The 16,036-nt window shown below is 57.2% G+C and overlaps 1 protein-coding gene across 1 annotated transcript in view; it reads left to right on the forward strand.

Moving 5' to 3' along the window:
- Positions 1-16,036, forward strand: part of OBSCN (obscurin, cytoskeletal calmodulin and titin-interacting RhoGEF) — a 116,762-nt gene that overhangs the window by 81,461 nt on the left and 19,265 nt on the right. The window contains exons 56-67 of the mRNA XM_076009578.1: positions 131-418; positions 546-824; positions 1,492-1,865; positions 4,345-5,218; positions 6,287-6,565; positions 13,271-13,349; positions 13,495-13,619; positions 13,862-14,059; positions 14,649-14,681; positions 14,862-14,960; positions 15,123-15,341; positions 15,737-15,797. Coding sequence (XP_075865693.1) covers positions 131-418; positions 546-824; positions 1,492-1,865; positions 4,345-5,218; positions 6,287-6,565; positions 13,271-13,349; positions 13,495-13,619; positions 13,862-14,059; positions 14,649-14,681; positions 14,862-14,960; positions 15,123-15,341; positions 15,737-15,797 — 2,908 coding nt within the window. The remainder of the gene's footprint in view (positions 1-130; positions 419-545; positions 825-1,491; positions 1,866-4,344; positions 5,219-6,286; positions 6,566-13,270; positions 13,350-13,494; positions 13,620-13,861; positions 14,060-14,648; positions 14,682-14,861; positions 14,961-15,122; positions 15,342-15,736; positions 15,798-16,036) is intronic.

Genomic DNA, 16,036 nt, shown 5'->3' on the forward strand with positions numbered 1-16,036 from the left:
CTAGGGAGGAGGACCCCACCCATGCTTACTCTACCTCCTGCGTCAGACCCTGGGGCTACGGGGGGGGGGGTGCAGGCACCAGCGGGTGCCGCCAGGGAGCTGCGGGCTGAGCAGCGCCTCTGCCCTGCAGGCCTCCCTGACCCCCCAGAGGACGCTGAGGTGGTGGGCCGCAGCAGCCACTCTGTGACGCTGTCGTGGGTGGCTCCCACGAGTGACGGAGGTGCTGGTCTCTGCGGCTACCGTGTGGAGGTGAAGGAGGGGGCCACGGGCCAGTGGCGGCTGTGCCACGAACTGGTGCCTGGGCCCGAGTGCGCGGTGGACGGCCTGGCCCCTGGGGGGTCCTACCGCTTCCGTGTGGCCGCTGTGGGCCCAGCGGGCGCCGGGGAGCCGGTGTACCTGCCCCAGACGGTCCGGCTCGGTGAGTGACCACCCCAGGCCTGGGGCGTTTGCAGCGGCCCTGAGCTGGAGGCCAGAGGGAGTCTGGGGAGGGGGTGGGCTGGACCCTGGGGTGCGTCTTTGCCGACCGTGGACACTATCCCCCCCAGAGCCGCTGACGCCCGTGCCGCCTGTGCCCGCGGCCCCGGAGACGCGGCAGGCAGCGGACGGCGAGTACGTGTGCCTGGAGCTAGAGGTGGCAGCCGAGGCCGGCGAGGTGGTCTGGCACAGGGGCACGGAGCGCATCCAGCCAGGCGGGCGCTTCGAGGTGGTCTCCCGGGGACAGCGGCAGATGCTGGTGATCAGGGGCTTCACGGCGGAAGACCAGGGCGAGTACCGCTGCGTCCCCACCCAGGGTCCTGCCTGCACCCCGGCTGCCACGTTCCAGGGTATGTCCTCACCTTCTCAGGTCTGGGGTGTGGGGGTGTGGCCCAGCCTTCCTCCTCAGCTCTCCCAGGGGTGGGGGGAGGGTCCTCCTGGGGGGCCTGTGTCAGGCCTCAGGAGACAAGTGTGAGGAGAAGCGGGGGGCCCCATGTTGCTGGGCCTCGGTGACTTAGGCTGGCCTCCCCCTTCCCCAATGGGGTCCTAGCGGACGCAGCCCACAGTTCCCCCTTCTCGTCCCCATGTGCACTGTGCCCTTGGACTCTGGGTCTGGCCCCTCCCGCCCCCAGTGCTTAGTCCCTCCCCATGCTCTCTCTGCCCTGCACTCTGAGCCTGGTGTGGGTGCTTCCTGGGCGGTGGCTGGTCCCTTGTGGGTCTGGGTCTCCCGCCCAGCAGCAGGGCCAGGGAGGGCTCAAGTAAGACCAGTTTGACTTTGCGGAGTCCTAGCGTGCCCTGTACGGGAGGTAGACTGAGACCCCGCTTCGTGTGGCGGGGCTGAGGCTCAGAGCCTCTACGACTTGCAGAGACTGTGCTGTCGGAAGTACCTAGTGCCAGGCGGGGAGCAGAGGTCCAGGGAGGCCACAGCCTGGTCCATGTACCAGTCTGCAGCCAGGTGGGCCTGGTGTGGTGGCTCTGTCCTGGCCAGCCGACCAGTCTCCTGCCCCCCGCCCCCAGTGGTGCTGAACCCCGCGTCCGGGGATGAGGCCCCGCCGCAGCCCAGCCTGCCCCCCGAGGCTGCCCAGGAGGGCGATCTGCACCTGCTGTGGGAGGCCCTGGCCCGGAAGCGCCGCATGAGCCGCGAGCCCACACTGGACTCCATCAGCGAGCTGCCCGAGGAGGACGGCCGCTCGCCCCGCCCGCGGCAGGAGGTGGAGGAGGCAGCCCCCGACCTCTCCGAGGACTACTCCACAGCCGACGAGCTGGCGCGCACCGGAGAGGCTGACCTCTCGCACACCAGCTCTGACGATGAGTCCCGGGCAGGGACCCCTTCCCTGGTTGGCTACCTCAAGAAGGCTGGGAAGCCCGGCACCTCACCGCTGGCCAGCAAGGTGAGCCCCCACTTGGTCTGCAAGGAGAAGTCCGAGACCTTCACTGTCCATCTAACCATCCTTCCTTCCTTCCATTCATCCATGCATCTTTCCATCCACGCATACATCCGTTCTTCCTTCCTTGCTTCTTCCATTCATCTTCTTCTCACCCATGTGTCCATCCATCCATCCTTCCACACATCTTTCTTTCCATCCATCCATTCATTCTTCCTTCCTTCCATTGACACATCCTTCTTTCCTTTCTTCCATCCATGCCTACATTCATTCTTCCTTCCCTCTTCTATCATCCATCCTTATTTTCATCCCTTCATCCATCCATCCATCCATCCTTCCTTCCATCCACCTATCCATCCATATATCCATTCTTTCATCCTTCTTTCCTTTCTGTTCTTCCTTCCGTGCATACATCCATCTTTCTATCCATCCATCGATCCATTCTTCCTTCCCTTCATCCACTATTCCTCCTACCATGCAGCCATTCTTTCTTCTTCCATCCATTAATCCTTCTTTTCTTTCACCTATTTATTCATCCTCTGTCCACACATCCATTCATCAGTCCATCCATACTTCCTTTCATCTCTCATTCATTCACCATCCATCCATCCTTGTATACATCCAGCTTTCTTTCCTTCTATCTATTCATCTGTCTACTATTCTATCATCCATTTTTCATATATGCATTTTCTTCTTTCCATCTATCCATCCATGCATCCATCCTTCCTTCCATCTATTCGTCTATCTACCCATCTGACATTTATCCATCCATCCATCTATCCACCCATCTGATATTTATCCACCCGTCATCTATCCACCATCTATCCATTCATGCATCCATCCATCATTTATGCACTGTGCTTTCGTGCAGCCACCCATGTACCATCCATCTACTCTTCCCATGCCTGTTTACCTGTTTATCACACCCACAATCATGCAACCATCTGTCATCCATTCACCCATCTATCTCCACCCATTATTGATTCACCCATCATTCATCTACCATCCATTTGTTCGTTTATGATCCATTCCTGTATTTGTTTACCTGTTCTATTTATCTGTCACCCTGTTTATCCATCCATCTACCCGTACAACCATCCATTCTCCATCCACCATCTATCATTCAACTCTCTATCCATCCAACCATCCATTATCTACCATCTATCTATTCCTACATCTGTCCATCCATCCACCCAACCATTAATCCATTCATCCTCCTGCTCACCCATTCAACCATGCTTTCATCCATCCATCCATTCACCAACCATCCACTCAACCATTAATCCATTCATCCACCTGCTCACCCATTCAGCCATGCTTTCATCCATTCACCAACCATCCACCCAGCCATTAATCCATTCATCCACCTGCTCACCCATTCAGCCATGCTTTCATCCATCCATCCATCCATCCACCAACCATCCACCCAACCATTAATCCATTCATCCACCTGCTCCATTCAACCATGCTTTCATCCATCCATCGATCCACCAACCATCCACCCAACCATTAATCCATTCATCCACCTGCTCACCCATTCAACCATGCTTTCATCCATCCATCCATCCATCCATCCACCAACCATCCACTCAACCATTAATCCATTCATCCACCTGCTCACCCATTCAGCCATGCTTTCATCCATTCACCAACCATCCACCCAGCCATTAATCCATTCATCCACCTGCTCACCCATTCAGCCATGCTTTCATCCATCCATCCACCCGACCATTAATCCATTCATCCACCTGCTCACCCATTCAACCATGCTTTCATCCATCCATCCATCCACCAACCATCCACCCAACCATTAATCCATTCATCCACCTGCTCACCCATTCAGCCATGCTTTCATCCATTCACCAACCATCCACCCAGCCATTAATTCATTCATCCACCTGCTCACCCATTCAGCCATGCTTTCATCCATCCATCCACCCGACCATTAATCCATTCATCCACCTGCTCACCCATTCAGCCATGCTTTCATCCATTCACCAACCATCCACCCAGCCATTAATCCATTCATCCACCTGCTCACCCATTCAGCCATGCTTTCATCCATCCATCCACCCGACCATTAATCCGTTCGTCCACCTGCTCACCCATTCAGCCATGCTTTCATCCACCCATGCATGTACCTATCTACCCATCTGCCATCCATCTACCCTGCCCCACCTGGCTGTTAAAACTCTTCCCTGATTCGAAAGTGGCCTCTCCGTGGTGATCCTCACAACTGCATTCGCCACGTGTGGGTGACTGTGGAAAGCAGTTTGTGGGAGGGGGCTTGCTTTATGCCAGCAGCAGGTGCCATCAGGCACCCGGGCAAACCTCGTGCAGTTTCCGGTGGGCGGGAGGCAGAACAATGTGCTAGAGCAAGACCTGGAGCTGGCCCCTCCCCGTGTGTGTCCTGCACTAGTCCCCTTTCCCTATTCCTGGCCTCAGTTTCCCTGCCTTACCATGACACCAGGCCCTGTGTCCCTAGGTTGAGGCCCCAGCAGCCCCCTCCACGAAGCCACAGAAGCAGCAGGAGCGGCTGCCTGCCATGTTCCCACCGCCGGGGGACCTGGGTGCCAAGGACCTGGGTGAGCCCTCCATGGACAAGGCGGCCGTGAAGATCCAGGCTGCCTTTAAGGGCTACAAGGTCCGGAAGGAGATGAAGCAGCAGGAAGGGCCAGTGTTCTCCCGCACATTCGGGGACACTGAGGCACAGGTGGGCGACGCCCTGCGGCTGGAGTGCGTGGTGTCCAGCAAGGCAGACGTGCGGGCCTGTTGGCTGAAGGATGGCACGGAGCTGAGGGACGGGCGGCACCACCACATCGACCAGCAGCGGGACGGCACTTGCTCTCTGCTGGTCACCGGCGTGGGCCGCGCCGACGCTGGCCGCTACACCTGTCAGGTGAGCAACCAGTTTGGCCGGGCAGCCCACAGCGCCTGCGTGGTGGTCAGCGGGACGGAGAGCGAGGCCGAGAGCTCGTCGGGCGGCGAGCTGGACGACGCCTTCCGCCGGGCCGCCCGGAGGCTGCACCGGCTCTTCCGCGCCAAGGGCCCCGCCGAGGTGTCGGACGAGGAGCTCTTCCTCAGTGCCGACGAGGGCCCCGCGGAGCCCGAGGAGCCTGCGGACTGGCAGACGTACCGCGAGGACGAGCATTTTGTCTGCATCCGTTTTGAGGCGCTGCCCGAGGCCCGCCGGGCAGTCACGCGCTTCCAGGAGATGTTCGCCACGCTGGGCATCGGGGTGGAGATCAGCCTCTCGGAGCAGGGGCCCCGCGGGGTGGAGATGCGCATCGGCAAGGTGGCCCCCGCCCCCGCGGCGCCCCAGGAGCCCGTGCCCAGCCTGCTGACTGCCGATGCAGCCGGTGAGCCTGCGTGCTGCCTCGCGGGGCCGGGGAGCTGGGCCAGACGCAGGGAGGCGGGCGTGCGGGGCTGCGGTGGCCAGAGTCAGCAGAAAGCTGGAGGGGTTGCTGAGCCCCCGCACCAGGCTCTCTGGAGGGGCAGCCCGCTGTGCCGCGGGAAGCTCCGACTTGGGGGCTGGACAGAGCTGCACTCGGATCCCGCCTCTGTCTCCTACTAGCCTTGTGCTTTGGGGAAAGCTGCTCCGCCTCTCTGAGCCTCAGCTTTCACTCCCCTGAAATGGAACCGCAGACGCGGTTGTCCCTCAGCATCCACGGAGGGCTGGTGCCAGAGCCCCTGCAGATACCCAAATCCGCACGTGCCCGAGTCCCGGAGGTGACCCTTCAGAACTTGCCCGTACAGAGTCAGCCACCCACACATGTGGGTTTCGAGTCCCACAAGCACCGTGTTTTGAGATCCGCTGTGGTTGAAAGCTGTCTGCGTGTACACGGACCCCTGCAGTTCAAATATCACATACATGTTGTTCGAGGCTGATTGCACATACTGCCTAGATATTCTTTTCATGAGCCTTTGAGGTGTGGCCCGTGTAAAACATGGGGTTCCTCATGGTCCGATCCCAGCATTTCAGAGTAATTGAAAAGTCACGCTGTTATTTACTTGTGTCTCTCTAGGAATGTTAAGGAGTATGATAAAGGATCGACAGCATCACCTCTTAAAACTTCTTTCCAATTTTGAGCCACTCCCTTCGTTCAAATTTCGCCCCTGCTCCTCCTGGACCCCCAGCCCACACAGCCTTGATCTTTGCCGTGTCTCCCCTTTCCTCTCCGTTCCCAGCCGTCTAGCCCTCTGGCCTCACAGCAGCTTGGGAGCCACACTGGCAAAGAGAGGATTCTTAGAGAACGAGGGAGAGGCAGAGGCGTGGCAGGCAAAGACACCGTCCCGTCAGGGGCTGCAGGTGTCCCCTCAGGGGTGCTTGCCATGCAGAGCATGTGTGTCAAACCAGCCTCTGGTGGGGACCTGCATGTATGTGCGGCTGTGGTCGCTGTGACCTGGGCCCTGCCTGTCTGTCCCAGCCCCGGTGTTCCTGACCGAGCTGCAGAACCAGGAAGTGCAGGACGGGTACCCCGTGAGCTTTGACTGCGTGGTGATGGGCCAGCCCCTGCCGGGCGTGCGCTGGTTCAAGGACGGGAAGCTGCTGGAGGAGGACGACCACTACATGATCAACGAGGACCAGCAGGGCGGCCACCAGCTCATCATCACGGCCGTGGTGCCCGCGGACATGGGCGTCTACCGCTGCCTGGCCGAAAACAGCGTGGGCGTGTCCTCCACCAAGGCTGAGCTCCGGGTGGACCGTGAGTCTGCCGTCCCGTGTGGCGTCTCTGGGCGGGTGTGCGGCGCTGTGGCCGGGGGGTGGTGCAGAGAGCATGTGTCTCAGGCCGGGGAGGAGGAGGGGCCTTGGTGTCTCAGACGTGCCCGGCTGGGAGAGGGCTCCCTGGGAGCCAGGACCACCACCAGGCCCCGCTGGAGCTCCTTGGGCATGGGGCGTGCAGAGGGCTCCCACCCCTCTGAGAGGCCTCCAGGCTGGGAGAGGAGCAGGAAGCTTTGTAAGTAGGCCTTAGGCAGTGGGGTGAGGCGAGGGGCAGGAAGGGTGAACCCAGCCAACCCAGATGCCCCTTAGTGTCCCGTGTGGAGACAGCAGGTGGGGGATGAGCAAGCCTCTCAGGAGAAGCTTGGGCGTGGTGGCTGGTGTGCTGTGGCGTCATGAGATCTTTTCGTGTTTGATCTTGGTCCCCAGTTCCTGACGCAGAGCTCCCAAATCCCCTGGAATGTCCTGGGTCACAGGAGCATCTTATGTTCTAATGAGGCCACTCTTGGTGGCCCCAGATAGCGTCAGGGTCAGGGCTGGTTGCCAGGAAGACCAGCCTTGATTAGAAGCCTGAGATGTTCATCTCCGTCCCCATCCTCTGGGGAGGGAGGGGCTGCTGAGATTGGTTTGATGATTGGCCCTGCCCCCTGCTGAAGCCCCCATGAGACCCCCGCGCTGCAGGGGGCGGGAGCTTCCAGGTCAGCGAACACCTGGAGGGGCTGGTGCACCCGGGGAGGGCACAGCCGCTCTGCTCCTCTCCCTCACGCCTTGCCCGGAGTAGAGTGTCTCTTCCGTCTGGCTGTTCCTGAGTCACAGCCTCCACAGCACACCAGTAGCTGTGAGTAAAGCCCTTGCCTGTGTCGCATGAGCTCTAGCAAGTCGCCAAACACAGTGGGTTGTGGGAGCCTCTGTTGTAGCCCGTCGGTCAGAAAGCCGGGTGGCAACCTGGGACTCGCAGCTGGCATCTCAAGTGGGGACAGTCTTGGGCGGGCTGAGCCCTTTGCCACGTGTGGAGGGGTCTGTGCCAACTCTGGGCGGTGAACGTCGGAACCGAATGAACTTGTCGGGTGCCTAGTTGGTGTTGGGCGTGTTGCGAGTCGTGTTCGGATTCTGGCTCTGCCACCGGCCAGCTTTGTGATACGGGACAAGCCACTTCCTCTCTCGATGCCTCAGCTTCCTCGTCGGGACGAGGGAGATCATGGGAATGATCCCGTGGCACAGGCCTGAGGGTTAAGTGAGTTGATTCAGGTGAAGCACCTAGCACAGCAGGCTGGCACGGGGCGCAGATCGTTAGCTAGTGTGTGAGGACCGGGGCCCAGGGGTCTTTAGTATGAAAAGATCTTATGTATCTCCCCATGGAGCTCCATTTCCAAGCTCTTCATTCTGTTGTGTAGATCTAGATTTCCATCTGGTGTCATCTTCTTTCTGTCTGCAGGACGTCTTTGAGCATTTTTGTAGTGTGGATACACTGGGATTTTTTTTTTCCAGCTTTTGTATGTCTGAAAATGTCTTTATTCCACTCTTGTTTTTGAACGATATTTTTGCTAGGGCACTCTTTTTTTTTTTTTCTTTCCATACTTGAAAGATGTTGTTCCACTGCTTTCTAGCTTGCATCGTTTCTGAGGAGAAATCAGATGTCAGTCTTGTCTTTGAATCTCTCTGTAAGAAAGTTATCTTGCATATAGGCATTTTACATTTTTTTAGATATTCAATCTCCAGATCATAAAATTCACCATTTAAAAATGTATGAGGAGCGGCCGGGCACGGTGGCTCACGCCTGTAATCCTAGCTCTCTGGGAGGCCGAGGCGGGCGGATTGCTCGAGGTCAGGAGTTCGAAACCAGCCTGAGCAAGAGCGAGACCCCGTCTCTACTATAAAATAGAAAGAAATTAATTGGCCAACTAATATATATACAAAAAATTAGCCGGGCATGGTGGCGCATGCCTGTAGTCCCAGCTACTCGGGAGGCTGAGGCAGGAGGATTGCTTGAGCCCAGGAGTTTGAGGTTGCTGTGAGCTAGGCTGACGCCATGGCACTCACTCTAGCCTGGGCAACAAAGCAAGACTCTGTCTCAAAAAAAAAAAATAAATAAATAAAAATAAAAATAAAAATGTATGAGGAGTGGTTTTTGGAGTCTTTACAAAGTTTTTCAACCATCACTACTATCTAATAGTATGTCCTGGAATATCTAATTCCAGAATATTTACGTCTTCCCCAAAAAGAAACCATTGGCAGTCACTCCCCACTCTCTCTTCCCCTCAGCCATGGAAATTACTAATCTACTTGCTGTCTCTCTGGATCTGCCTGTCCTGGGCATTTCCTATAAATGGAATCCTACGACGCACAGCCATCTGGGTCTGACCTCGTCCACGGAGCATAATGTTTTCAGTAAGGCCCCTCCGTGTTGTGGTTTATATTATTATTTTATACGCTTTTAAGGCTGACAAATCTTCCATTGTATATAGAGTACTTATACATTCCTTGCATGATGTTTATCCATCGACTGGCCATTATGAATAATGCGGCTACGAACAATTGTGTGCAAGTGTTTGTGCTACCATCTGTTTTTAATTCTCTCAGGTATATACCTGGGAGTGGAGTTGCTGGGTTAGGTGGTGACTCCATTTAACTTTTAGAGGAGCTGCCAAACTCTTCCACGACAACTGCCTCAATTTACATTCCTGTCAGCAGTGTGCAAGGGTTGGTTCTGGTTTCTCTGCATCGTTGCCAGGGCTCGTTGTTGTTCTTTGTTACGATTGTGGCCATCCTGACAGGCGTGAGGCCACGTCTCATTGTGGCTTTGGTTTGCGTTTCCCACTCACTGGTGACGTGGAGCCTCTTCTCATGCACCTACCGACCGTGTGTATGTCTGCTTGGGAGGAATACCCACTCAAGTCCTCCTCCCTTCTTTAAACGGGGTTGTCTTTTTTGTTTTTGAGTTGTAAGAGTTCTTCATGTGGTCTCAATCTGAGACCTTGATCAGATATAGGATTTTCAAGTACTTTCTCATTCTGTGGGTTGTCTTTTTACTTTTTTTTTTTTTTTTTTTTTGAGACAGAATCTCGCTTTGTTGCCCAGGCTAGAGTGAGTGCCGTGGCGTCAGCCTAGCTCACAGCAACCTCAATCTCCTGGGCTCAAGCAATCCTCCTGCCTCAGCCTCCCGAGTAGCTGGGACTACAGGCATGCACCACCATGCCCGGCTAATTTTTTCTATTTATATTAGTTGGCCAATTAATTTCTTTCTATGTATGGTAGAGATGGGGTCTTGCTCTTGCTCAGGCGGGTTTCAAACTCCTGACCTCGAGCAATCTGCCCGCCTCAGCCTCCCAGAGTGCTAGGATTACAGGTGTGAGTCACCGCGCCTGGCCTTTTTACTTTCTTGGAAGAGTTTCTTGAGAGGCACAGGAGTTTTAAATTTTAACAAAGTCCAATTTATCTACTTTTCCTTTGACTGCTTGTGCTTTATTTGTCATTTCTAAGAAACCACTGCCTAATCCAAGGCTGTAAAGATTACACCTATGCTCATGGTAGCTCTTAAATGTAGGTCTTTGATCCATTTTCAGTTATTTTTCATATATGGTGTGAGGTAAGGGCCCAAATTTATTCTTTTAATATGAACGTCTGGTTGTCCCAGGACCGTTTGTTGGAAGATTATTTCCTCATTGAATTGTCTTGAAGTTCTTGTCAAAAGCTAATTTCCTTGGGATGTACGAGTTTACTTAGTGACTCTAAATTCTATTCTGTTGGTCTGAATGTCTACAATTATGTCAGTACCACACCGTCCTGATTACTCCAGCTCTCTGTTGAGTTTTGAAATTGGGAGTATGCATCCTCCAAGTTTGTTTGTTCAAGACTGTTATGCCCATACTAGGTCCCTTGTGTTTTCATATGAATTTTAGCATCAGTTTGTCACATTCTGCACAGAAGATCTCTAGATAATTTTTAAAGATTTTTTTAACCAATAGTTATGATTAACTTGATTATGAGGTGCCTTGGTTTATTTTTCTTCGTGTTCTTTGTTCTTAGACTTTCCTGAGCTTTTCAGAACTGTGAGTTTATTGTTTTCATTAAGTTTGAAGTTTTTGTGGCCGTTCTTTCTTCAAATATTTTTTCTGTTGCCCTCAGTTGTGGACTTCAGTCACATATTAAGCCACGTGAAGCCGTGCTCTTTTCACTTTTTAAAATTATTTTTTTCTCTGTGTATTTCATTTTGCATAGTTTCTATCACTGTGTTTTTATATTCACTATCTTTTTTCTATAATATCTAACCTATTAACATACAACTGATTGTATGTTTTTGTTTCTGTAAGTTCTACTTGAGTCTTTTTTATATATTTTACGCCTCTACTTAACTTTTTGAGTGCAGAGAATAGAATTCTAATATCTGATCTGTGTCCTCCTCTGCCAGTTCTAACGCCAGTCAGTTTGGGGGGCTTCAGTTGATTATTCTTTACATTATGGGTCGTGTTTTCTGCCTCTCTGCACATGTAGGATCTTTGATTGGATGATTGACATTTGTGAATTTTACCCTGTGATGATATTTTCTATTTCTATAGATATTCCTGAGCTTTGTTCAGGGATACAGTTAAGATACTTGGAAGCAGTTTTATTCTTACTCTTTCAGATCTCGCTTTTATGATTTCTTTGGTGAGTGTAGAGCCGTGCTCGGTCTGGGCTGATTATTTCCCACTCCTGAGGCGAGAGCTCTCCGAGTGCTGTAGTCAGTGCCCTGTGGGCTGTGGCCCTTTCCAGTCTGACTGGTGGGGACAGGCCTGCACCCGGCACTTTCCCCTGATCCTCTCCCCACTGCGTACGGTAGTCAGCATTCTGCAGAGCCTCGGTGGGGGGGGTCCCCCTCTCTGCACAGCTTTCTCTCCTCCAGTCCTGTCCTGTGAACACCAGCTGCCCTGCCCTGTAGGACTCTCAGCTTCATCTCCTCAGCCCAAGGAGTTTGCCTGGCTATGCCTCAGATTCCCCTTCCTGGGCCTGGAAATACAAGGCAGGAAGCTGAGGCAATCCTAGGGCTTGCCTTTGCTTCCTATCTTTAAGAGATCAATGCCCTTCATTTGTTTAGTGTCCAGTGACTTGAAAACCATTGTTTCATGTGTTTTGTCTTTTTTTCCAACTGTTTTAGGTGGGAGGGTGCCTTAGTCATTTTGGGCAGCTCTAAGAAAGTCCCGTGGACTGGGCGGCTTATAAACAGCAGAGATTTACTTCTCACAGTTCTGGAGGCTGGAAGCCTGGGATCAGGGTGCAGTGTGGCTGGGTTCTGGTGTGGGCCTGCTTTTCCGAGTGGCAGGTGGGTCTTCTTACTGTGTCTTTCTCGGATACATCGTGTCCGTAGACATACAAGCTAGCCAGCTCCCGACAGGGTCCGGCGCACAATGTCAAGCACCCCATCAGAGATCCTCAGGCATGCGAGAGGGCAGAAAGATATGATCCATAAGGTGGAGAAAAATCAATCAGTCAAAACCAACGCAGGGCAGGCACGGTGGCTCACACCTGTAACCCCTGAGCTTCTGGAGGCCGAGGCAGGAGGATCACTTGAAGCTAGGAGTTTGAGACCAGCCTGGGCAGCATAGCAAGACCCTGTCCCTGCAAAAAATAAGGAAAATTAGCCAGGTGTGTGGGCACATGTCTGCAGTCCCAGCTACTTGGGGAGGCTGAGGCGAGAGGATCGCTTGAGCCCAGGGGTTCAAGGCTGCAGTGAGCTATGATCACACCACTGCACTCCAGCCTGGGTGACAGAGCAAGACCCTGTCTCAAAAACAAAATGAAATAAAAGTTAAAATCCAACCCTGATGTTAGAACTGGCAGGGAGCACTAACACAGTTACTAGGGCTCTGTGGTGTGTAGTCCCAGCTACTTACCTGGGAGGCTGAGGTTGGGAGGATTGCGAGTTTGAGCCCAGCCTGGGCAAAATAGTGAGACCCCATCTAATAAATGAACAGATAAATAAAAACACTTATGAGAATTATTTTCCATGTGTTCAAAAAGTTAAGTAGAGATGTGGAATATCTTTAAAAAGACTCGAACAGAACTTCTAGGGATAAAAAAATGCAGTGATGAGACTGAGAGCAGATTAGATGTTACAGAAGAAAAGACACAGCGTGTGAGGCTGTGCCTGCAGAGTGTGAGGGGCTCTCTGAGGTCTCTTGCATGAGGGCGCTGATCTCATTCTTGGGGGCTCCACTCTCACGACCTGTCACCTCCCGAAGGCCCCCCCCCGGCACCATCCGCTGCGGGTTAATGTCTCAACGTAAGCATTTTGAGGGGACACGGATCTTCCGTCCGTAGCACAGGGCAAGTCCAGTTCCTGCCACTCCCCCCGGACCAGAAATGCAAGTCCCCAGCTGTTGGTTTTGAGGCCTCTGTGGCTTCGTTCCCTTGGTCCCTGGTAGGGCGGAACTGGAGGCTTCTACCACTGTCACTGTGTCACCTGTGAAGCCTCCGTGTCATCCGGCACTCAGTCTGCTGGGTCGCGGAGGCTCGTAGTTAGTTACGGGCCCCGACTGCAGGCGTGGAGAGGCCACGACACGGCTGTTCCCCTCGCGGCGTCCGGGCTCCCGCGTGGACGTGGCTCCCGGCAAGCTGCGTGGTCAGGACCTGGGGCCGAGGTGGTCCTGGGGCGGGGCCGTGTGCCGGGCAGCCGGGCAGCCGGCCTTGCTCCAGCTGCGCTCTTCCTCCCCAGTGACGAGCACAGACTACGAGACTGCAGCCGACGCCACGGAGACCTCGTCCTACTTCAGCGCCCAAGGCTACCTGTCCAGGTAGGGGCCGTGCCTGGGGACGCGGGCAGTGCCGGTGCCAGGCTGAGGGGGTGGGTGGCAGGATCCAACTCCTGAGCCTTCAGTCAGGGCCCAGGAGTCCCCTGCACCCGGCACGGCCACCCTCGTCTTCTGTCCTCCCTGCCAGCCGGGAGCAGGAGGGGACAGAGTCGACCACGGACGAGGGCCAGCTGCCCCAGGTGCTGGAGGAGCTGAAAGACCTCCAGGTGGCCCCTGGCACGCGCCTGGCCAAGTTCCAGCTCAAGGTGAAAGGTGAGAGGGAGGGTGGGGCGGGGCACTGCTGTGGGGGAGGGGGCTGTTCCCCGAGGGCCATGGTCTGTCGGGAGGAGACCAGCCAGCGGGGGTCAGGTGATGCCAGGCGCCTGCCCCTGGGTCCCTGGCAGCACGGGGGGGGGGTCCCCCAGGGGCCGTCTCCAGGCCTGCGCCTGTCCCCATCTGGAGAGCACAGCGGCCATCGGAGGGGCCCTGTGCTGACCACACGGCTCCGTGGCCAGGCTACCCGGCACCCACGCTGTACTGGTTCAAAGATGGCCAGCCCCTGACCGCCTCTGCCCGCGTCCGCATGGCCGACAAGAAGACCCTGCACACCCTGGAGATTGTCTCGGTCACGCGGGAGGACACGGGCCAGTACTCGGCCTACGTCAGCAACGCTGTGGGCGCCGCCTACTCCTCTGCCCGGCTGCTGGTGCGAGGTGGGTGCTCCGGGGGCTGGGCAGAGCCTGGGCCTCGGGCGGCGTCCAGACCAGGGCTGGTGTCCCCCGGCTTGCCCTGCCGTGCTGGGCCTGGGGGCCAGAGCCCGGCGGCTGTCACGCCTGCACACGGAGTGTCATGCGCGGCGGCTGGGAGCTGGCCACTCGGGGAACGGGTGACTGCAGGGGGCAGCACAGGGCCCTCGTCCCGGCCGCTGGGCCGGCAGGCGGGTGAAGTCGACCCCGGGAGGTGGGGAAGCCCTGGGCGCTCGGTAGAAGCACGTGGATCAAGATGGTGGTGGTGGCCTTGGGGACAGAGGCCCACACTTCCTCATCATACGCAATGCCCTGGATGCTGAAGAGGCCCCAGAGTCCCTGACGGGGACGAGAGTGGGCGGTGTCTGTGACATCACATCTGGGCCGTGAGGCCTGTGGCCTCGGTTACACCTGACTGTGGGCTCCGTGGCTCCGTGGCTCCGTGGCCGAGGTCCAGGCGAGTGGCCGGGCTGCCAGGCAGCGCCACAGCACGGGGTGCGTGGCCACGGGCAGGGGACCCCTGCGTGCTGACGTTTCGCTTCTGCGCCATTTGCAGGTCCTGACGAGCCAGAAGAGAAGCCAGCGCCAGGTGAGGCGGCCCCAGGTGGGCGCGGAGGGTTGCAGTGGGAGGTGCGGGGAGCGCAGCTGACCCAGCGAGGGCCGGGAGGGAGCAGCCGGGCAGAGGGGCCGCGTGGGGCTGCCCGGGGCCCGCCAGGCGTGGGAGGCGGAAGCCGCCGGGGTCCCCAGCAGCTGGGCCGTGGCCTTCCAGATGCTCGTGAGCAGCTGGTGCCGCCCCGCATCCTGGAGAGGTTCACGCCCAAGACGGTGAAGAAGGGCTCCAGCATCACCTTTTCCGTGAAGGTGGAAGGTAGGGTGGCTCCTGCACCCCCCCACCCCTCCACCACAGAGGGACCCCCTCCGGGGTGGGGTGGGGGCTGCCCTCCCCACTCATGTCGGCCCCAGGGAGGCAGGTCCCCCCAATCTGGGAGCCCCGTTCCCTGGGGACCTACCCACCGCCCCCCACCCGCAGGCCGCCCGGCCCCCGCGGTGCACTGGCTCCGGGAGCAGGCCGGGAGGGGCGTGCTGTGGATCGGCCCCGACACGCCGGGCTACACGGTGGCCAGCTCCGCCCAGCAGCACAGCCTGGTCCTGCTGGACGTGGGCCGCCAGCACCAGGGCACCTACACCTGCATTGCCACCAACGCCGCCGGCCAGGCGCTCTGCTCCGCCGGCCTGCACATCTCCGGCTGTGAGTGCGGGGCCGGGGCGGCCGGGCGGGGCCGGGTGGGGCGTGGGAGGCAGACACAGGTGCACCAGAGCCCCGGGACACGCTGCCCGTGCCCACCACCGGGGCGGGGGCCCTCTCCCACAGCGCCGGGCAACCCAGGGGCGGGCCGGGCCCGGCTGGTGCTGGGGGGCCTCATGCTTCAGAGCCCCCCACCCCCGTCTGTGCCGCACACGAGGCCTCCTGCTTCCCGAGCCTGCTGCATGTCGAGGACAGACCCTGTCCCCCCGTCACCGTCAGGGTGACCTCGGGCTGAGAGGGGCATGGGGAGGGGCTCTGGAGGGGACCCGGGGCGCCCAGGTCCCGGGGCGAGACTCCACGTGCGGACGCCGTCCTGACGGCCCCCGGTGCCCCAACAGTGGCCAAGGAGCAGGAGCAGGAGCAGGTGAAGGAGGCGCTTCTCTCCACCTTCCTGCAGGGGTGAGTGGGGCCGCCTGGGGGTGGGGAACGGGACGGCACGGCTGGCCCCCAGGCCCAGCACCTGCCCTGGACACGGCCTGGCTCTGCCCCACTCGGGCCAGCCCTCTTCCCTTCTCTGTGCCTCAGTTTCCCCGATGTAAAATGAGGGCTTCCCTGGGGCTTGTGGCGTGGAGCCCCCAGCTGCGGTGTCCTGGCCCGTTGCCCCCAGACCCCTGTTCTGTGGGGAGCTCCTGCCCCAG

Source organism: Microcebus murinus, chromosome 13 (genome assembly GCF_040939455.1).
Source record: "Microcebus murinus isolate Inina chromosome 13, M.murinus_Inina_mat1.0, whole genome shotgun sequence".
Classification (NCBI taxonomy): Eukaryota; Metazoa; Chordata; class Mammalia; order Primates; family Cheirogaleidae; genus Microcebus; species Microcebus murinus.